A 23,265-nucleotide genomic window follows, 5' to 3' on the forward strand; every position below is an offset into this window, starting at 1 on the left:
AGGTAACCTAAACTGCAGTATTTTCATACAATCTTTGAATTACACAAAGTCAGCATACTTCAGTTTATTTTCCAGTCCTTACCTTTAACTCTAACCTCTCTTCTTCCTCTCCTGTCCTCTTTCTCCATCTCTGAGTGAACTTCTCTCTCTTTGCTCTCCCTGAAATACAGCAGCTCTTCTTTTAGCTAGCAGACACACTGTGTGACAAACTGCACACACTTTGTGTGTTTGCTGATATTTGTTGAGCATTTAGAAACGTTGCATTTACCTGCCACACGTTACTCCCTTCATGCTCGCTCCTCTTCAGTAGCGCTAGCTAAGCTGTTTATGTGCCGCAGCGCAACTTATGGACTCGGTCCGGCCCGATTATAGCGCTATAAATGATACATTAATTATATGGGTTTGCGTATTTAATCCCTTTGTACGAGATAAGCACCGGTGATGGAGGATACGCCAGTACGATTGTCTCTTATGTGTTATTATTCCTCCGTTTAGGCTCAGATCGTTTGATGTTTGACGGCGCACTGACCGGAAATGCAAACTTCTCTCTGACGTGTTAAAAAGTAACGAGTCTGTTTGAAAATGTAAGAAGTAGAAAGTACAGATACTTGTGTAAAAATGTAGGGAGTAAAAGTAAAAAGTAGTCAGAAAAATAAATACTTAAGTAAAGTACAGATACCTGAAAAATCTACTTAAGTACAGTAACGAAGTATTTGTACTTCGTTACTTCCCACCTCTGGTCTTGGGTTCCTCGTGGTGTACAGCAATGCTCGGCGAGAATATGCAGGCAGTTCCTGGAGGATGAAGGAATTGATACCATTGACTGGCCCCAATGCTTGCCTGAACTAAATCCAATAAAACACCTCTGGGACATTATGTCTCATTAGGAGCATGCCCTGACGTTATCAGACATGCATACAAGAACGTGGGGGCCATACAAACTACTGAATACCATTTTGAGTGGCTGCAATGAATTTTTGGCAAAACAAACTAGCCTGCTGCATCATTTTTTACTTTGATTTTCGGGTATCTTTGAATTTAGCCTCTGTAGGTTGATAATTTTCATTTCCATTAATGTGTTAGGAACAAAATATTCCATATCAGTATAGCTATCCAGCATGTGTTTTTTTTCCATTGAGATCTGATGAGTTTTCAAAGTGTTCCTTTAATTTTTTTTAAGCAGTGTGTTACACATTTACAAAAAAAAAAAAATCTTTGTTTAAACTTTGTTTCAAACAGAAGGATTGAAGTAACAAAGGATGACTATGGTGTCTTCATTGTATTTTTTTCCTCTGTGTGTGTGTGTGTTGATTAAAGCATTACAGTAGTGAGTAATTAATCTATATTTTGGTCTTAAAATTATACCAGAATACTGCAATGCATTTTTCATTCTAACATACCGTAAGTGTCATTTTTTTTCTAGTATCACTGAAACAAAGAAAATTAGTTTCACAACAATTAACGGAAGCGGATTCTCTCATTAAATGTTAATATGATCATACAGAATAACAGACATAAATGACCCCACTCTGTCTTTTTAGTGACTAAAATAGCTTGGTCGCTTGAGGGTTAAATGAAGAGAAGCTAAATCAGCTTCTTAGGATGCAAGATGGAAACCCCACTGTGAGTGGACACTATGTTTGCATTTTTCAAGATACATGCATGGATTTTTTTTAATAGATAATATTGCACATGATGGATAAACCAAAATTTCATCGTTGAATGCGAGCCATTAATGTTTGCATCACTGTGTGCAGCTCAAAACAGCCAGAGTTTATTAATGAGTCGTATTTCCATATTGCTTTAACGTGATTACTACTGCATGCTTGATTCTATATTTGTGGAGCAAAATGTTCCTTCTTGAAGTGCGCCGCAGCGATGTGCTAAAACACGTTTTCGCCTCAGAGCTGCAGAAGCTTGTGAACCCTGACAATAATTGGAGTTGGTTTGGGATTCACAGCTCAATGCAAGTCTCACGCAGGTTCCACTCTCAGCAGGGAAAGGTGAACAGCAAACAAGAAGCCAAGTGAGAGAGAAACAAGGAATCGTAATTATTAGTCAAGCCTCTGACTGATCGTCACAATGCCCAAAGAAGAGAAGGATCAGACCCAAGAGCTGTGTTACCGCTGCATCCTTACCACACCAGCGAACCAGAATCTTATCTCAGGCCTGCTGTGCACTGTCAAAAACAACACATCATAATGTAACGTGTACTGCACACAACATTTCTGCACAGTAAATTGGGGAAACAGCTCCTGTGCACAATATGCTGTCTTGTCAGAGGCACTAAATCAATCCTGTCAAAGCAGTCAGCTAATCTAGACACAAAATGTGTCCAGTTGTAGCCACGAATAACAGTAACATGGGCTACTGAGTGGAAATTTTCAGGGCTAAGCAACTTGTTCAGGTTGCTTTGGCTCTGTGCGTGTGTGTGTGTGTGTGTGTGTGTGTGTGTGTGTGTGTGTGTGTGTGTGTGTGTGTGTGTGTGTGTGTGTGTTCTGTTTCTTTTGTTTTGTTTTTTTAAATTAAAAAATTGAAGAGCTTTCAGGGAAGTCGAAGTGTGACGTTTGATGAAATGATTCACAGAAACAAAAAGAAAAAGGCTGCAAATTTAACAACAGATGACTCAAATAAGCCGTAGACGCAAGTGTCCCATTGTGCTTAAAAAAAAAAATGAAAGGAAACAATTTAAAACAAAGCCACAGTGACATTATTAAAAGATGATGTCATAACTAAATGTTTAGAATTTAATGAACTCATTAATTCGTGATAAAAGACTGCATTAATATTCTATCAGATATTAGGCACAACCTTCCTGCCATTATCAGGGATCCAGACACTGTATCTCGTTTTTTAACGTCTAGTCTCATTTAGCCCCGTCTCGTGTACATCCTACCTCAACAACCATTCCTATTTTCCTAATTTCCTTTCATTCCATCATTTTCAGCCCTGACATTGGCTGGTTCTTTCCACTGCACCTCTTAGACATAAATTGGCATGGGATACACTTCTTGTTCCTACGTGTGTCATCGCTTGTTCTTAATTTTGTTCGCGGATTATTTTCCACTGCATCGGTGAGCCCTTCGGTATCTACTGAATGTTCTCTATAATTAGCCTCAACTTGAAAACATTAGAGACCCATTTAGCTCTGGCACGTGAGGCAGTGACAGCGATTTCTATAGCATTATGAAATTGTCTTACCCGATTCATTTCACTTCATTTGGCTCTGCACTACCCAAGCAAAAAACATGAATATGCAAGATTTTATTAAAAATTGCTGCACTAATATGCTGTGTTCTTTATATGCAACATCTAAGGACATCTCAGTAAATGAAACCTTATCTGATTCCTCCATTAAACCTTTGCACTAGATGCTGAAACAGACAAAACTCCAGCTGCACCCTTTGAAGCATCAGTTTGTGAAATTTTGTTTTATGGTCTTAGAGGGCTGCAGTCAGACAGTTTAGGATTAATTGAATTTAAATCTAAGCCCATTAAAGGGGGACATTTACTATCAAATGTCTGGATGAATCTGTTATATGGTAACAAATCATCAAATGCAAACTGCATTTATACATTAATTTGCATTCATTTGGAGTTATATTTATGTTTATCAGATCAAAATCCAGATTTTCTCACCTTTTAGCCACATTGTGGTCTTCTCACAACGTGAGGAAAATGTGTGTCTAATCTATCTGTCCATCCCTGCTCACTGCTGTCTTTGGTGAGCAGGGGGAGGGTACAGAGGCTTCATCAAAACACTGCTTCTGGAAACAACTAAGGGGGAAGATGGAAGAGGGAGATTCTTTGTGAATTTGTGGCTATGAGTGAATCCTATCATATAATACTCTCACTGGCAACTTTGTTAGGTAAACCTGTTCAACTTGTTCGACTTAATTGACTTTGAATGGGGGGTGATTGTTAGTGCCAAACGGGCCGGTCTGAGTATTTCAGAAACTGCTGATCTGCTGGGATTTTCCTACACAACCATCTCTGGAGTTTACAGAGAATGGTCCAAAAAAGAGAGAATATGCAGTGAGCGACAGTTCTCTGTGCAAAAATGCCTTGTTGATGCCAGAGGTCAGAGGAGAATGACTCCTCAAGCTGATAGGGAGGCAAAAGTAACTCAGATAACCACTCTTTAGAACCAAGGTATGCAGAAGAGCATCTATGAACACACAACACATTGAACCTTGAAGCTAATGGGTCGCAGCACCAGAAGACCACTCTGGGGGCCATTCCTGTCAGCTAAGACCAGGAAATAAATGTCACAGATTGCAGGACTCACCAAAATTGGACAATTGAAGATTGGAAAAATGTTGCCTGGTCTGATGAATCTTAATTTCTGCTTTCAGATGGTAGGGTCAGAATTTGGTGTAAACAACATGGAAGTATGGATCCATCCTGCCTTGTATCAATGATTCAGGCTGATGGTGGCAGTGGTGTAAGGGTGTGAGGTATTTTCTTTGCACACTTTAAACCCTTTATTTCAAAATCTGTTAAATTATTATTGTTTAAACACCACAGCACCTGAGTGGTGTTGTTGACCATGTCCATCCCCTTATGACCACACTGTACCCATCTTCCAGCAGGTTAGCAGGATAACACACCATGTCACAAAGCTCCGGTCATCTCAAACTGGTTGACCGAACTCAAATGGCCTACACAGTCACCAGATCTATATCAACAGAAAATCTTTGGGATGTGGTGGAACAGATTCATATCATGGATGTGCAGCTGACAGATCTGCAGCAACTGTGTGATGCTGTCATGGACCGAAAGGAATGTTTCCAACACATTGTTCAATCTATGCCATGAAGAATTTAAGGCAGTTCTGAAGGCAAAAGGGACAGTGGTAATAAATCCTACAAAAAAAATTATGAACCCATATCTGAATCAATTTCAAATATAACAACTTCATGCAAATTTGTCCATAGCTTTTTAAGTAGTCCTGCTCATGAACAAATTAAAAAACTGCGCACAAAGAGCTAAAAATTGGTCCCGGCTGTCTCAGTTAACAGTGAATAGAGCAGGATACACCCTGTACAGGTCATCAGCCCATCACAGGACTTATTTACATAGCTCCAATACATAACAATAGTCTTTTAAAACCTCTCTTTTATTTTAAGGTGAGATTTTACATCACTGTAAGCAGCCCGTTGTGCAATTTTCAATCCATAAAATGCAGATTTTTACAGCAACATTTATTTGTTGGTTTTTATCACAGTCCAATCAAATAACTTAGTTTACAGCTCGATGTGCACTACCAATTTTATTGTAGTCTAGATCCAGTTGCCACTTTTATGATTTCTTTAGGTCGTTTAACCGCAGCAGTAAACATACGTCCTCGTATATGTTTTAACAGTTGTAGAATCTTTACTTATTTGGGGGGTGTCTGAGTAAGACAGAGTACGTCTCCACCGTCCACTTCTAATCCATCCACGGAACATCAGTCCCCCAAATATTCAACTTTCTAATAAAGGCAAGATGCCAACAAACATTTAAAAATGGTCTGCATATTATGTGAAGGCGGTCAGTATTAATATAGTATTGTTGTGTTTAAAAGGGTTATTTAAATCACAGCTGTTTGCCACGGTTAATCCATTCATGATTCTGCCTGCTGTAAAAAAAAAAAAAAAATTGACAGCTACTGTTGGGTAGAAGCGCCGCTCCGTCTCCTCTGTCAAGGAGAAATCAATCACTCAGTCCCTGGAGGAACACCAGCTGGCATCGGAATGGTTTGTGCCATTTGGCCTTGTGGAGATTGACTATACTTTTCCTCACTTCTGTCTTTCAGTCTTCAAATTAATTCCCCGTGTTTACAGGAGATTCTGTCCAAAGGAAACAAACAGATGATGGCTTCACCCCAGCTGGGCCGAGCACACTATTGTCTGTTTACATCACTGGATGTTTTACACTAATTGAGGCCTGATTTGGCATCTCATAAAGACAAGATTAACATGCATCGTGTAACCTTGGCAATAGTTACTTAAATGTTTTCTAAGGGTTTTTTTCTGTGTCAGAGCAGAACAAAGTTTCTTAGTGTTGCTGGAAAGTTTTGGTTAAGGACGCACAGAACAATAAATCACAGTGTCATGTTTGCCCTACTGTCCACATGTGTTTGGTCATTAGTCTTTCTTGTGACCTGGAGAGTCATTTGATGTCAGTACTGAGAATTGGATTAATGACAGAATCAGTCTGATGTAATTAATGTGAAATACGGTACACAAATTACTTTTTTGAACTCTTTATTAGTTGTAAAAAAAGACTGCAGTTAGTTGATAGATGGGGAAAAGAAGAAATAAAGTGGTTCAGGAAAGCATGTGCCAGTCACATTCTGGCTTTTATCAGTCCATGAAGCTCTCTGTGGGCTTTATTAAGAGCACTGCTGTGAGGACAGATGCAGTGTAATTGTTGTATAGCATTGCAGGTTTGCAGGCCGTTAGGAGGTCAATCACATCAATTAACAGACGTCCATCCCGGGCTGTTTAGAGGAGACCTGTTGTGTTGAATGGAAGCTGCACACCCTCCCCTGCAGAGCATGAAGAACTCCCGTTGTTAAAACCAATGAGAAATGGCTTAATCAAGTTGTCACTCAGGGGGCAGCCAGTTACAGTTCACTGGTGAGTGTTCCCGTACCCGAGCCTTTTCATCGAACGAGCAAAAAGCTCAAAAGTGGAGAGAAAAACGTGCGCCGTGCCTTTGTTGCGTACTGTTGTGAGATAGCTTTCCTACATCTCCCTCTGTCTGCACAGCCGCTGTACACAGCTGGTGAACAGAAGCAGTTGCTAGGACACCAAGACCCATTGAATAAATAATGTGAAATAAATTCACTTTGACCAGCTACTTCCTGCATTTGTTTTAGTTTGTTTGGTCTTTCGTGTGTTGGTGACACTGCAGAAAGACTGTGTTGCGTATTAATAAAACATGAAACAGATGTACTACAAGATTTCTCGCTGAAGCTCTTGCACCTTAAGTGCGACGGAAACACAACATTGTTAACAGAGCTGTAATTATATCACAAACAATGCAGCAATACATTTTGATTCATTAAAGCAGAAAAAGCAGAAGTGCAAAAAGGAGAAAAATATGGTTCGCCTAAATGTCATGTAGCCTTTTTTTCTTTTTTTGCTCTTGCTGCTTTGACAAATCAGAGCATCTGCCATGGAAACCGATGTCATCCCAGCTTTGTGAACTGCTATCTTGCCAACTAATTCTTCAAACTCTCTTCCCATCAGGAGTACACCATCGATGTCTTCTTTCGCCAGAGTTGGAGGGATGAGAGGCTGAAGTTCGACGGGCCCATGCAGGTTTTACCCCTGAACAACCTCCTGGCCAGTAAAATCTGGACTCCTGACACTTTTTTCCACAACGGAAAGAAGTCTGTGGCCCACAACATGACAACTCCTAACAAACTGCTGCGACTAGTCGACAACGGCACACTTCTCTACACGATGAGGTGAGAACCAGTCCATCTGCAGGTGCTGCAAGCTCTGAGACTGTACAGTGCTAACATGCTACAGTTTAGCATACTACATACATACAGTGTATTCACCATCTAAATTTCAATTCTTGCATTTAACATTGGCTGAATGTCCGTTCAGACCAAAGAAAACGTAAAAGATGTCACCCACTGGTCTCTGCACCCAGTCAGGAGTAACCATTTACGGATAAGAGGATGGAGCGCTACCTTATGAGCTAATGCTTGCACGCTTGGTTAGCAAGCTGCATCTATAGTGTTCAAATGCGATGCGCAGACACACATGGCCACTAGTTACAGACTAACAATATTTCACTCACCAAAACTGACAGTTTTTGGATAGACTGTAGCATACTGCAGACCATAATTCCACTAAACTCCTCCTGAAGGCACCAGCGGTTCGGTTACTTAAATTAGTTGAGGTGAGGCCTAGCAGACAGCTATTGGCTGCAGCTGCCCATGGAGCATACCTTCCCTGGCATTTATGCTTAAATGTATCCAAATAGGTGAGTTAGAGCAAAATTCACCCACCACGCAGTTGTTATCGAGGGGGAAACGATCTACAGAGACCAAAGCTATTTTTGTACCAGCCTGTAAACATGCCTTGTAATGCTGTTTAATTGTTTTAATTTTAACATGGGAGCCTCAGGTTTGTTTACGTTCTAAGCCACGGAGTTTGCCATTGGGTTGCACAGTATAATTTAATTATTGGACAAGCTGAAAAAGACTTAAAATGATTAGTTAATTAAAGAATTAGGTAATGAGCTAAAATTTATCAGCAACAATTGCAATATTCAATCACTGAAGTCATGTTTTACACTGAAATTAAAAAAAATCTCTACTGTCAACATCTGAAATCTGACTATTTACTTTTTTTTTTTTTGTTGTTCTCAGTCATGAATATTTGATTTAAATTATCGGTAAGTATAGTCCCAGATTCTAAAGGAAAGTCTGGAGTTTACCTAGTTTAGCTTTCTCAAGAGGACAAATCAGTATCCTTCAGCTATTGTGTTTATATCAATAAAAACAGTAGCTGAAAAGACATTTCACTTAAAACCACAAATGTAAATGTCATGGTGGTACTAAAGGAAAAATCATCAGCTTAGGAATAAAATTATTGCGCTTATGCTTTTTACCTGGCTGTGAGTCAGATAACTGACTTGTAGCCAGGCGGTATATGTATCACACGCAGACAGCCCAGTGAATAATACTCACTTGATCAAAGGAGTGTCATTGTGTGTATGTCATGCATAAAGTACACTGTAAATAGCATCAGCAAGACAGTCATAGTCACTGAATACCATAATGTACTGAATACGAACAAAAATAAATCTGTGATTGCTTTGGCTCCAAACACTGAATGTGTCAATCAGCATTCCATGCAGCTTTGAATCAGGGCCGTGGAAAAGCTGGAAAAGAAATGTTTTTGTGATGCTCACGCACAAGGTCGGTATTGATTTTTAGAGGTGAAAATGAAATGGTGAAAAAAAAAAAAAAAAAAAATCATTTTGTGGTCCCACATGAGTAGATCTGATGCTGTGGCAGTTTTGCCAATGCCAACAAAGATCCTTGAGCTCTGATGTAGTATTACAAGTTTAAATAATAATGGAAAAAGGTGCCATGATAATCCTTGGTATCCTTGATAATCCTTAGAGACCTAAAAGCATTTTATTGACTGTTCAGTTTGAAACCAGCGAACAAAACTCATTTTATGGAATTATGCATTACTGATTGCAATGCATTTTGTTTGTGTGCGGGGTTGGGGGAGAATGCTCTATTGATACCATATGTATAAAATACATAAAATCCATATAGATGATAACCTGCGCAGTCAATATAAAGCATCAAGAACATTGTCATTTCTTTATAAAATCTTTTCAAATATATTGATATCTTGGATATTCTGCCAAGCCCTAATGAAAAGCTACAAAGTGCTCTTCAGAACATCCCTGCTTTTACTGACTCTATTATAAAACCATATTATATCAGAAAATTATTATGAAATGTGTTTTTGAAAGCATCGGCAAGAACTTTCTAAATTTTAGGGGGACCTTGCCTCTATATCGAGCTTTGGGTGATTAGTTGAAGGGGATCTACATGAAAATATGGCTTTATCATTAGAGGCGCTGGCAAACACTCCCAAGGAGAGACTGATACCTTAAATTTCCACATACTGCGCAGGTATTAGGCTTTAGAATATAAATCTGTCTCACAGGAAGTTTAGTGCGCTGTGCGTCACCATAGCTCCCTGTGTTGATTGGCATTTCTCACTAAACAACTGCTTAAATCCATTAATCAGCACGTCTGCAGGATCTGAGCTGACAAACGTTGTGAAGGCCTCGGATCTGCAGGATTGCATCATTATTTTGAATCGAGGGAGCTGGTATTGTCTGCCGGCACTGCTGCAGATATTTTTGGGGAAGCATTTGTCACTCGTTTACAGTTCGCCTCTTTTTAACTCAACCTCTTCGTGGCGTCTTTGGCATTTCTCTTTCCCTGACTGATCTTAATTTAAAGGCAGAGGTTTGTGTTTGTCATTAAAACCTATTTCAAGAATTTATTTAATAAAAATGTCAAATTTACTAAATAATGACAGGGGAGGTGATCCATATGAACAAATAAAGACAGGCATCAAACGAGGGACGTGTTGTATTGTTGTATTATACTTTGAATACATTGCAGACTGCTAAAGTACAAAGCAGCTAAGCGGTATGAGAATTTAAAGTCTGAGGACGTGGTCCTCTGCTGGAAAAGGGTGGACTGATCACGCTGCCTCAGGGCATTGTTCACATTTGGGGGAAGAATGAGGCGCGGGGGGGGTGTCAGTGCGGCATCTCCGCTGGTGCAGATGCTAAACAGGACTGTTGTGGTGGAAACAGCCAAAAGGCAAAGCTGGTGCTTTTCTGGATGGTCACTGTTCAGACCCTCATATGACAACAACAGCAGGGTAGTGAGCAAAGCAAAAGGATCGGCACAAATGCCGGGAATGAAGGATGTCTGAGTTCGCTCTAAGAAAGGAGTTCAGGCGGGACAAGATCCCGATGGAGTTCCAGGACAAAATTTTCTTCTCTTGTGGCTTGGAAATGTCCCCCTCTGGCATCCTAAACACACACACAAGCACACAACACACAAAAGAACTAGAGGAGGTGGTGGGTTTCCGCTTAGACTGCTGCCCCTACAGTCCTGGATAGTTGGGTGGTACCCATCATGTTTTACATCGTTCAGAAGAACACAGCAGTAGCGTTCACTTCATTAATTCTTCCTTTAATGTTGTTTTGTCTGGCTGTTCTTGCATATGCCTGAAAATGTTTCAAGCCTTCAAGAAATTAAGAATTTCTGTCCAAAACAAGGCTTTCTATTTTTAGTTAAATGTTTCAGCAGCTATTTAGTCACTTTGCGCATCTTAATATCTGCCACCAATCATCAGGTCTAATTTTGGAGTGCCCAGTGCTTTGGTTTATGAACACTACGGACATTCCCGTCACCCTCAGCAGTGCTTTAATAAAACGATCACATGAAGGGGTTTCATGTTAAAGCACTGAAACAGCAGCGTAGGGTCTGACAACGGGTGCAATGGCAGTCAGGGTGCCGTTGCCCAGCCTGTAGAGGTCTGTGTGTCCCAGACCATCACAGACTCACCACCAAACTCTCCACAGCTTCTCCGGACTCTTTCACATGTCACGTGTGCTCAGGGTGAACCTGATCTCACCTGCAAGAAGTACAAATGACATCACCCTGTAATGTTAGACAAAGCTACCATAAAATTATTATTAGCTTGTGCTCTACTAAAATTAAATGAGGGGTTTTATTTTTAGCAACTTTTATTATTTTGGGGGGTTGTTTTTACATTTTCTCTATCACATATTGAAACATGTGGCCCGTTTTACCTGATTAAAGTACGGTTGGCCTAGTTTTTGATGTCTGAAATGTAAGCACCTTTGAATGTAAAAACTAAAATTTAATAAGATACTATTCCAAAATAGAAGAATCCAATAGAGGATAATTGAAAAAGATGACCCTTTTGTCTATGCAGAATGGTGTTTTGCCAGACATCACCTATCCAAAAAAAACCCATCATGTCAGCATTGTCACTGTGTGTTAGCTTGCTGCTCAAGGTTCCTCTATGCCCCAGTACAGCTGTACAAGGCTGATTTTATGGTTGCATTTTTTTTTTGTTTTGTTTCTTTTTTCATGCCTAATATGAAGTATTGTCTCTGCATAAAAGACATCTTGGTTTTTTTGTCTTTAATCAAAATGATTCTATCATTTTGTATCCTTTGTTTCTGTCAGAGTATGAGTACACCAGCTTACGAATGTTGGTTTTAAGTGCTGTATGATGCAAAGGATTCTCACATTTAAGCTGTAAAGCGTTAGCTTGAGTAGATAGTGAGCCACTTATCAGTAATGAGGCAGCAACAGAGAGCAGGGAAGAGAGTGGGCAAAAACAGACACAGGGCTGCTGGAAATACAACACAGTGTGCTAATTGGAAACAGGCCACAATGTTACAAATGTTAAGACTGTGGCTACAAATAAACTTGTGGGACTTTCTGCAACATTAAACTGTTTACAAAGGTGAGACTAATTGCATCTACTCATTATTTTGTTTGTTTTTTCACTTTCTTCAGAGATATTAATATTTACATATTGCACATATAATATATCCCTTCTAGAAAGGTACACAATATATGCAACATCTAATATTGTAATGATCAACCAAAAATCTGTTCAATTCAGTTTAACTGGCATGTTTTAGAAATGAGAATTATTAAGCTGTATGTACTAGTTGTTCAGTTCTTCATTTCCAGTCCTGGCTGTGCAAAAAAGGCCGTTTTGAGTGGATGCACAGACTATAAATGATGTAATTGAGTTTAAATAGCCCAGTTCTGGGTTCATTTGTGGGTAACTAAGTCCACCCAAGGATGGCTTTATGGGTTGCTGTTTTGTTTGAACTCAGCAAATGCAACAGCCATGTTGATTAATCATGTATGAGTAAGATAATATGCACAGTTTTTTTCTGTTTACTTACAGAGTGCCTTTTGTGGCCTGGCCATCCGGCCAAATGAAACAAATTCTGGTGCTCTCTGGAGATTTAGTCCATGTCTGAGTTCTAATTACCACTGACAGGATGGTGATGCAAAGGAGGCGAGAGAGGACAAAATCTGTTCTCCTTCAGTTTTTATTCAAACGTACACAGATCCCTGGTTTAAAAATATACTCAGAGATTAAAGCATTATTTTGTCTACATTTGGATTTGTGGGAAAGCCGACGTCTTGATGCATGATAATGAAATTTGCATAAGATCTTCCCAGCGTGTCTGACAATAAAATTTGGTCTATGAAAATATGCTCCAAATGATGTTTCTGGAGACATACTTTACATCATGATGCATCATTATGCATTCATAATGACCTGCTCAACCACACTGCAGACCGAACAGTGATGCCTTTTCTTTCCCTCTGCCCCCGCAGGTTGACCATTCATGCCGAGTGCCCCATGCACCTGGAGGATTTCCCGATGGATGCACACGCCTGTCCTCTGAAGTTGGAAGTTGTAAGTCAGTCCAGATGGTCGAAACAAAACAGGGTTTATATAAGATCACACCCCTGAAACAGTGGTGATTGTTCTCTGTAGGTGTTAGGAACCTTTCCTGACCTAAAAAGAAAAAGAAAGACAACTAAAACTGCACTTGCCACAAGGAATATGATGATATGTAATATAACAAAAACAGTTAACCACTGGTTTAAAGAGAATTACTTACTTATTAAAGATCTTCTTCCTTTGGCTTTAGGGGTTGTTGATAATTTCAGTGTTGATATGAAAACAAGACTGTAGTCCTCAGTTATGGACAGTTCAGGGAGACCATACTTAAGACTTAAACTTAGTCTAAATCCAGATGTTAATACTAAATTCTTCCAAGACGACAATTTAACAGAAACACAAACAATGCTGCGACAGCAATCTGCTGTTGCTTCCTATTCCAACTGCCTGAAAATGTGCTGGTGGTCCCTCCCATAGACAGCTAGTACGACAGATAGACGTAGCTACCGCGATGTCATGCATTGGTTTCTAAAGCTCTGTTCTGAAGCCTTAAGATGAGTGTTTTCATATTGCCATATTGTTAATCTTGTTAATTACCATGGATAATCCTCAATTTTAGAACCTAGTGTGGCTGATATTTACAAAATATGCTTATAGATGGTATGCACAGTTAAGGCACTTCCGCACTGGCTTCATTTTTATGACCTGGAAACTGCATCCATGTTTTATAACACTACAACCAGCTGATCTGAGCAGAATACCTACACATAATCTGTTTACGTTCTGTCTGTGTGAAATATTGGCCAATATATCAGAAAACTGGATTTTTAAATCACTAAATGTCATCATCAGTCTTGAAAATCCTGTATCGGGTGGTTGGATTGAGAGAGGGGAAAAATATAAAACATTATCCCATATTTTAAATTCTCATCTATGCTGTCTGTTTTTTCTCTGAACTGTCTTCCTTTTGCCCAGATGCTTACACAAATAATGAGGTGATCTACCTGTGGACCCAGGGGGACGAGAGGTCTGTCGCTGTGGCAGAGGACGGCTCCCGGCTGAACCAGTATGACTTACTGGGACACGTTATTGGGAAAGAAACCATCAGTTCCAGCACAGGTACGCCGTTCTCGGTACAGACAGTAGCATAAAATACACTGTAAATTAAATACAGATTTTGTGTGGTGGAACAGGCAAATGGTTATAGCCTAAGGCATGGCCTAATGCTGGTCAGCCAAGCAAAGCTTCATAGTTTGATGCACCAGTTTCTATTTTGATTTTATGTATTAAAAGATAAAAATTAAAACTTCTATGTTTTTCTGTATATAGTCTATTGTAAATTAAACTGCTTTCTTTCTTTTTCACTGATATATTCTGGCTGTCTTTTGTTTTTTTCAAAATAATAACAGTCTGCAGTTTTTCTACACTTTCTGTCATTTTAAATTCATCGTGCATTGTTTGGGTCCATTGAGAAAATGATGACTGTTACCAGTATTCAGAGAAACTATTCAGCATATTTACAAAGATAATATGAAGAGTTGTGCCAGAGGTGAAAGTCTTTTTTTTTCCATTTTGCTTTGGGGTATAGCCAAGAGTCTACTATAATAACCACAAAATTAAAAAGAAATGTTTTCCAGCCCTTTCTTTTGATTGCATATTCATTTGATCTCAAAATCTCCTCCTCAAAACCGTTGCAGAATCCTTTTTATCTGTCACACACAAATCAGTGTTTTGTTATTTCCCCATTGGAGGGCTTAAAGCTTATGTTAGCACTTTAATATAAAGGTATGAAATAACAAGGTAAGGGCAAGGTACTGACACATACTGAAACTATTTACAGCAGCAGCAAATAACTAGTAATATACACTGCTCAAAAACTTAAAGGAGCACTTTGAAAACACTTTGCCTCAGTGGGAAAATAAATCATGCTGGATATCTATACTGATATGGACCGGGTAATGAGTTAGGAATGAAAGGATGTCACACCGTTTGATGGAAATGAAAATTCAAAAAGAAATATCATTGCAGCAACTCAAAAATGGTACTCAGTAGTTTGTATGGTCCCCAGATGCTTGTATGCATGCTGGACAATGCTGGGGCATGCTCCTAATGAGATGGCAGATGGTATCCTGCAGGATCTTCTCCCAGATCTGGACCAGGGCATCACTGAGCTCCTGGACAGTCTGAGGTGAAACCTGTCGACATCAGATGGACCAAAACATAATGTCCCAGAGGTGTTCTATTGGATTTAGGTTAGGTGAGCATGGGGGGGGCAGTCAATAGTGTCAAATCCTTCATCTTCCAGGAACTGCCTGCATATGCTCGCCACATGAGGCTCACTGTCATGTACCTCTACCATCAGTCACCAGCTTTAGGTAATGGTGTAATAGGGCTACATAAGTACCAAAAAACTTGCAACGGCTGAGCTGAAAATAAAATGTTGCTTCAGTGGGGCAGTTGGAAACCACTGACAGAGTACAAGTGATCCATGCTGGCTCTCCCTTTTGAGAGATTTAACTTTTGCATTCAAGCTGTTTGCTTGTGGAGCTTTCAGGAGGCGAGCTACAGCGTCACAGACATCTGTCAGACTTCAGTTGTCTTTTGAGACTAAAACACCATGACACCACTTTGTTAGATGGCACTCTAAGAAAAGTGTGTGTGTGTGTGTGTGTTGTGTGTGTGTGTGTGTGTGTGGTGTGTGTGTGTGTGTGTGTGTGTGTGTGTGTGTGTGTGTGTGTGTGTGTGTGTGTGTGTGTGTGTGTTAAATAACTGCACCTGTTTAACTTTACAGAGGATTCTTTCCTGGAGAGGATCTTTATTGTTGTGCTGTTTGGTGGGTTGAGCTTAAGTCAGGAGAATTGCAGAGAAGGAATAAGACCAACTGCAGTCTGACAAGTACCAAAGATTCAAGATAGAGTCAATGTGATTTCTTTCATAAACTGCTTCCACTTATGGCTGTCAGAAAATCTCATTTCTTTAGACTTTAAACCTAATGGACTTTAGTGAGCTAAGGGAATGGGAAGATTTGAGCCAGTTCAGCTCTGATCAGGTTCTCCTCAGAAAAAAAATAATAAAACACCTCAGGGATGGAAGTCTGTTTTTCCTCCTATCTTTGTAACACAGATTGCAAACATGGCAGTGAGCGCTGGCACTTAGAGGAGCTGTGAATTTATCCATCATCATGGACAAATTATTCATATGTACAGCAAAAACATCCCAAGGAATATGTAAATGTGCACTTAAAGGAATGTGACACTTTATAAATCAGTGAAATCAGTTGCTTGGCACTGGGTTTAAAGTCAGCTCTGAAAGTACTGCACAGTGCTCTTTTGGGTAGGATAGCGGTTGTAGTGAGGAATCAAACTAATTTTGTAAAGCCACTTGTTTGGGGATTTTAGAAAGCAATCCTTTGTATGGAGTACCAAAAGTGACATAATTAAAAGATAAAAGCAGAAATATGTATATATTGTATATATTTTCTTTTTCGTTTTCCTTACACATGCGTTTTCGTCAAGAAATATATATATATTTTGTTTTGTCTTTTACTTATACAAGCCTTTGTTCTTTTTACATCGATTGTGCACTGATTTTCACTGACCCCAAAAAGTTCAACAATATCCGCAACTGACACACCCGCAAGCAAAAACGATTCCAAGGCATCATCGGGCATCAAATATCCAGGTCTCCCAACAGTTCTTGCGTGGTACAAAGACTTGTGCAAGCAACACGCCACCTCCTCTGACAGTATTACTTTCAGCTAAGCTAGCAAGGTGACTTAATTCTTCTGCAGTTGTCTGACGCATCTCTGCTAGGGCTTCACTTCCTCTAAAATTAGGCGTTCTCCTGAAATGGCCAAAAGCGCAGGCATGCACAATCGATCTGCACATGGATCCTGCTCCTTCCTGTTTATTGACCAATAGTAGAGGAGCTGGAGCAAGAAGGCAGCCCTCCTCATTTGCATAATGAGGCAGAAATGCATACGGTAAAGGAAAAAGAGGAGACAAGGAAATGTAAAAAGCATAAGCTTGTATAAGAAAAGGTAAAACAAATATATATATTTCTTGACGAAAATGCATGTATAAGGAAAAGGAAAAACAAAATATATACAATATATATTTCTGCTTTTATTTTTAATTATTTTTTAATTATTATTTAATTATGTCACTTTTAGTCCTTCATACCTTTGGCTCCTTGTTCTGTTCATAGCAAAGCCAAAATTCTCAGCTGAGGCATCAAGACCAGACTTTACTGGCAACGGGTGATGGCGCAGTGGCTGTGTCCATCTTTTATATACAGTATGTGGTTTAAAACAAACAATTTTTTTTTTTTTTTTTACAAAGTTTGCATCACCATCTCTGTGGAACATTTTAAGTATCTAAGCATTTTCTATGTTTCCATATGGTTTAATGGTTCGAGTAAAGGAGTGAACATAATCACACGCACATGTTAATGTTCTAGCATTAATATATCAAATTTAGAATATTTCACCTTGTGTTGCCCCAGCTAGGAACAGGATTATTAATAATCATGACCCTGTTTGTGTCTCTCCATCTCTTCCTATGTTGTCTCCTTTCCCTCAGGAGAATATGTAGTGATGACAACGTATTTCCATTTGAAAAGGAAAATTGGCTATTTTGTGATTCAAACCTACCTTCCATGCATCATGACTGTCATACTGTCTCAAGTCTCCTTCTGGCTAAACAGAGAATCGGTTCCCGCGCGCACAGTATTGGTGAGTGCTATCTTGTGTTTTAAATTCAGCTCAAATAAATGCATTAAATAATTCATTGAACACGCTGGTTAATCAGGGGCTTTTAAATGATGAGGTAACGGAAAGGCGAAGTCGGAGAGCCGCACTTGTTCGCGCTGTCAAATGATTTAGCAAACAAGTGAAAAAGTTTCAGCGTGAAAAGTAGAAAATATACTTTACTTTAGTTCATTCAGGTGTAGGCAAGCATAGAAAGTAATTTATTTATTTATTTGCAAGCTTTTATCAGAGTATTGACTTTATTCTGCCGCAAACACTAACATATCAAGGATAAGCAGAAGAAGAGCTGGAACCCTTACTGCTTAGTCTTAGAAAATAGTGTCACTGTTAATACAGAGAACAACATCTGAAGCTTTTATATGTCATATTTTACCTTTATTATTCATAACAATAGCTATTTAATAGAGACATTTTCCCAGTTGCCATCGTGACACTTGACTGTGTTTTCTCCCTTGAAGCCATGAATAATAATAGATTCAATTCGTCCATCCAACTCAATTCATGCTAAGAACATTCTGTCGGCTGAGATCAGCTCAAAGATACTCAAAGATGGAATGTCATTTTCTTTCCCCTACATTTGTTGTTATTGCACTGCATAATCCATATAAGTGGCCTTATGTAATTATAAACGTGGTTAGTATTTCAGGATTGAAGAAGACAAGTACATGTGCAAGTAGCGTACATTGTGCAAAAGATATTAAAGATCATGCGAGGCAAAGCACCGTTTCAGAATATGAAAAAACAGTTCCGGCTCTCTTTCTGCGTTCTGAGTAAACACATCTCCTTCGCTTCTCCACAAACACACACCACTGTCATATTTCTCTTATACAGTCGTCTGAGAATCATTTCAGTCAGGCAAGAGATTGGATTTTTAGAGAATAATTTCCTTCACATTAGGAGAGTAATTGTAATCAGTGTTGTTATCTCAGTGGAAGTAGTTTCTGCTAAGGACACAGTTTCAAGCTGAGTTGTTTTATTTTTCTTGCTTACAGTCCTCTGGTTTTATATTAGTTTGTGGCATTTGCGACCTCTCTCCTAATTTGATTAATCCATTTTTGTGCCCTGGTCACCTTACAAGTTGTGTTTCTGGGCAAGACTCGATACTTCATGATTTATTACCTCGATTTAAGAGCATTTTTCAGTTACCTCAAGCACTGGATGTCCTCATCTCATCCCACACAATTAATTGCTGTGCTAATAAGGACTGCTTTCTGTACAGATGAATATTTCTAATTTTATGCAAATGGTGGAACAGAGTCAAGATTAGAAATGCATTACCTGCCAAATCAATCAGCCTGTGAATAGTCATCTATCATTCTTTTGTTTAACCTTTTTAAGCCTCCTTTGTATCCATCTTTTATCAGATGAGAAAGGTCGGAACAGATAAAGCGATGCGCTTCGATGGGCGAACATTGTCCGAGCCGCCTTTCACTGCCGTTCGCCCAGACTGTAAAAGCCAGGTTGTGAAATGACCTGCGAAATTTAAAACGTTTAAAAACGTCATTTCCACATTAATTAATTTTAGAAGATGTAGGTCTGCTGCTCGTTTTTAAACGTGGGTCATTTAGCAATTCCATTTCAGGTGACCTTTGCACACCATCCTGCAGCTCAGACGGTTGTGCTTAATGTATGCAGGCCTGCAGCATGTCTGCCTGTCTGTGTATAAGCTCCAGGAAAATTCCTTTTTTTTTTTTGTACAACTTTACAAATCGTAGATAAGCATAGTGAGAAAACACATTCATCAGACGGGTTTGAACGAAAGCACAGCCTGAAAAATCCTCTGCAGTGGGTCATTGATTGAGATCCTTTGAATGTTTATGCACCACTGAATTATGTCAGCTGTGTGAGGCTAGACTTTTGATTTCATACAGTAGATTATGTAAAGCTCTGCAGTTGCAGGGAACAGCCCATCCATTTTAGTTTACTTAAACTAAATCTAATTGCAAGAAAATGACTCTAGATAGTTTTAAAGAGACAGTTTAAACTTTTTGTTTTTTAGCCATAGTAGGCAGTATCTTTGTGTTGCAGAACACCATCCTTTTTTTTCCCTAAATCTCTTACAGAGAAGCTGGTAAGTATAAAATGGGAGTTTAGTGCCATGTTAGCAAAACCCAAAGCAAACTTTGACGGAAGCTGTAAGTAACCTCCTTAAAGGGACATTTCACCCCCACACAGTTTTTTTTCAGCTAGACTGTTTTGGAGTGAGTTTCCCAGTGACTGAAAACATTGGTAGTAAAATTATTTCCTTCTCTTGATATAAGGGAACTACATGGCGCTTGCCTACAGCAATCTTATTTGAAAAGTTATTAATCCACAAACTTGTGAGCAGCATCAGCTGGGAAATACCATAAAACTGGATAGATGGACGCCTCTCTCCAGGTGAAAACAGGGTTGTGCTTGTGAAAGTGCGACCCTCAGCCTTTGGCTGAAAGGTACTGGAAAGGCAGACAGCCGATATCTCCAAAACTGGACAACTCACATGAAAACAACTAGATGGATGAAAGCATTTGATTCGAGGGTGAACTGTCTCTTCAAGAGTTCAAAAAAGAACCTGTTTGATGGTCTTTTATTCTGTCCTCAGGGGTCACCACTGTCCTAACCATGACTACCTTGAGCATCAGTGCTAGAAACTCCCTTCCTAAGGTGGCCTATGCCACCGCCATGGACTGGTTCATGGCGGTGTGCTATGCCTTTGTCTTCTCTGCCTTGATTGAGTTTGCCACAGTCAACTACTTCACCAAGCGCAGCTGGGCATGGGATGGGAAAAAAGAGGGCATGGAAATAAGGGTGAGTGATTCTCATTTGAAACAGCTTCATGTTTAAAAAAAAAAATTAATGGATGTGTCACGCCTGCTCTTTCGATTCATCACAGTGCACCAACATTAACCACCGCAAATACGTAAGGGTAAAAACAACATACAAGGCAGTCAGTTCAGAAAGAAGTCTCTGGCAACTTCTTGCTTATTAAATTCAAGATTAATTTAAAAAATTAAAAAAAAAAAGCTTCTAAAAATGTCACTTTACTCTGGAGGAGTGATGAGGGGAAACTGCAGTTTGGAAACACATAGAAAGTCTCTTTAATGCAGCCTGGAGTACTTTGTAAAGACTATAAAGAGACCTTTTATTTATTCATTACCAGCCAAATGGAACAGAGACAGTGGGGCGAAACAGTGAGAGCAAAAACAGAGGTAAACTCCAGAGGACACTGGCCCTGATTTATGATGGCAGCATATGTTTCAACTCTCAGCCTAAAGTCAGTGCAGACTCATTCTCCCCAGAAAAGATGGTTTCTTTACATTTATATAGAGCATTGTTTAAAATGAATCACCTGATAAATCACATCGTATACATTATCAATTTGTCAATAGCTTGTGAGATACAGAACAGGGAGGGAATTTCCTTCAAGGTAAAAGAGTAGAAATACAAAGTAGTGCAGCACAAAAAAAGACCTCCGTGCTTGATCCTGTTTAAAGGTTTTACTTTGAGAGAACAACCAGATATGCACACAGGAGTCCAAACAAACAAAAAAAAAAAGAACCTATGACGTTCACCTGATTAAAGCCACGCATGTTTGTCATGATAACCTCAGCGCTTATACAGTACCAGTCAAAAGTTTGGACACACTTGTGGTACTGTATGCACTATGATTTCTATGATGTTTTATAAGTGATAGCGTTGAATCAAATATTAGCAGGCACACAGAGGCAGTGAATATAATAATGGAGAGAAGCTGTTCAGAAAATATTATCTTACACTATATTGAAAATTTTTTTCCTCATAAGTCTCACTTGGACTTAAGATACCATTTTTAGTGATTTGTTAATTTTGTGTAATTTACTGTTATAATGTAAGATGCTCATCTTATGTATGATCAGCTCCCAAAATGCTCCCAGAAAGTCAAAAGCAAAGGCTTTAGCATGCACTGAACATTGTCTTAACGATTTCAGGAGCGGCATTTTCCACGCCAGCCAATTAGAACTGTAGAATGTATATAAAATATGGATTTAGCCTCCAGGTCGGCAAAGTGAAACCAATGTGCAAGCACCTCAGGTCTGCATTTTCTCTCATGGCCAGCAGGAGGCAACTTGTCTGAATCTAAAAAGAAGTCGAAGAGTATTGAAGTCTTTGGGGAAATGAACCTACTGCTCACTTGATCTGTGACTGCAGTAAACACTTTCCTGCGGTCTCCAGCCATCTGAGCTAGTTTCAAATCTTACTAAATGCAGTGTGATGTTCTTTTTGTAATTTTCTGTCTTCATTAGAAGCTTAAAGCATGGTGCGGTTTCGTGTGGGCTGACTTTGTGATCTTGTTTCCTAGTCAAATCCACGCTTTCCTTGTCCAGATTCTAGAGAAACAGTGAAAATACAAAAAAAAAAAGGGTGTCATGGTAGCTCTGCCCATCTTTATATACAGTCTATGATCAGTGTAAGCTCATCTGGAGCAGGATAGGCACTAAAGAAAAAGTCTGTTTCAGACAGGCTAAACTGAGGGGCTGCATGAAGAAGCAGCTTAAGCTCTATGAGGATAATAATATAAGCTTAGATTTGCTAAAGCTCTGGATTAACAATATAGACCTGGTACAAGAACTGATCACTTTAAGAGAACATTAAAATAAAAAAAAGATAGTAATTATGCAGCTAAAATTAGTTTACCTGATCTGGTATTATATAGTCAATTTTCTTCTCAGTTGAAATAAACTGGGGCATAAAAACTATATTAAAAGGATAGCCTTCTGGGATGCTTGGGAAAAAAATAAGACTCAAATAAGAAACATTATGAAAGTGTGCTAGTGGTAAATAGTGGCAGTGCTGTTACTAGATTGCTGTGAGCGCATAAAAACACAGCTACAGACACAAACATAAAGGGAAACTTATTTCTTCTGTGACAGACAGCACACCACAAATCTATTTTCTGCTACCATTGTACAAACTGTTTGACACAATCAGTACAGCCTTTCCCTTTTTTTTTATAGCTTGGCATTTGGTCCACAGAGTGATTGGCAGAAATGCATATGCTGCCACAGAACTTTTCAGTTGGTGGGGATAATTTGCAGGGTTACATTGCTGCAGACCCCCCCCCCCCCCCCCCCACCCACCCCCCCCCCCCCCCCCCCCCCCCCATCCCCCCCCCCCCCCCCCCCCCCCCCCCCCCCCCCCCCCACCCCCCCCCCCCCCCCCCCCCCCCCCCCCCCCCCCCCCCCCCCCCCCCCCCCCCCCCCCCTGTGCTGAGCATGCAGTTGTCATATAGATAAAATAGAATGGGGTCACAGAGGGAGACGTGGCACTCCCACCACGCTCGCTGCTAGAATGAGCTACTGGAATCCAAAGCAATCAGACAACGCATGCATTTCCTTGTTGTTGGTTTGGGGTTTTTTTGGTTTTGTTTTAGCAAATATAGAAAAAGTGACTGTTAATGAGCACAAGCTACACAAGGAAAGCCGCTTTTCAGGGGAGAGGTTTTAGCTCAGTAAGTCTTTT

General features: G+C 39.6%; 1 protein-coding gene across 1 annotated transcript in view; it reads left to right on the forward strand.

Moving 5' to 3' along the window:
* gabra3 (gamma-aminobutyric acid type A receptor subunit alpha3) overlaps window positions 1-23,265 on the forward strand; it is a 121,653-nt gene that overhangs the window by 88,377 nt on the left and 10,011 nt on the right. Inside the window, exons 5-11 of the mRNA XM_030746757.1 lie at window positions 7,239-7,459; window positions 12,950-13,031; window position 13,289; window positions 13,995-14,138; window positions 17,600-17,751; window position 20,177; window positions 20,369-20,574. Coding sequence (XP_030602617.1) covers window positions 7,239-7,459; window positions 12,950-13,031; window position 13,289; window positions 13,995-14,138; window positions 17,600-17,751; window position 20,177; window positions 20,369-20,574 — 807 coding nt within the window. The remainder of the gene's footprint in view (window positions 1-7,238; window positions 7,460-12,949; window positions 13,032-13,288; window positions 13,290-13,994; window positions 14,139-17,599; window positions 17,752-20,176; window positions 20,178-20,368; window positions 20,575-23,265) is intronic.

Source organism: Archocentrus centrarchus, chromosome 14 (genome assembly GCF_007364275.1).
Source record: "Archocentrus centrarchus isolate MPI-CPG fArcCen1 chromosome 14, fArcCen1, whole genome shotgun sequence".
Taxonomy (NCBI): domain Eukaryota; kingdom Metazoa; phylum Chordata; class Actinopteri; order Cichliformes; family Cichlidae; genus Archocentrus; species Archocentrus centrarchus.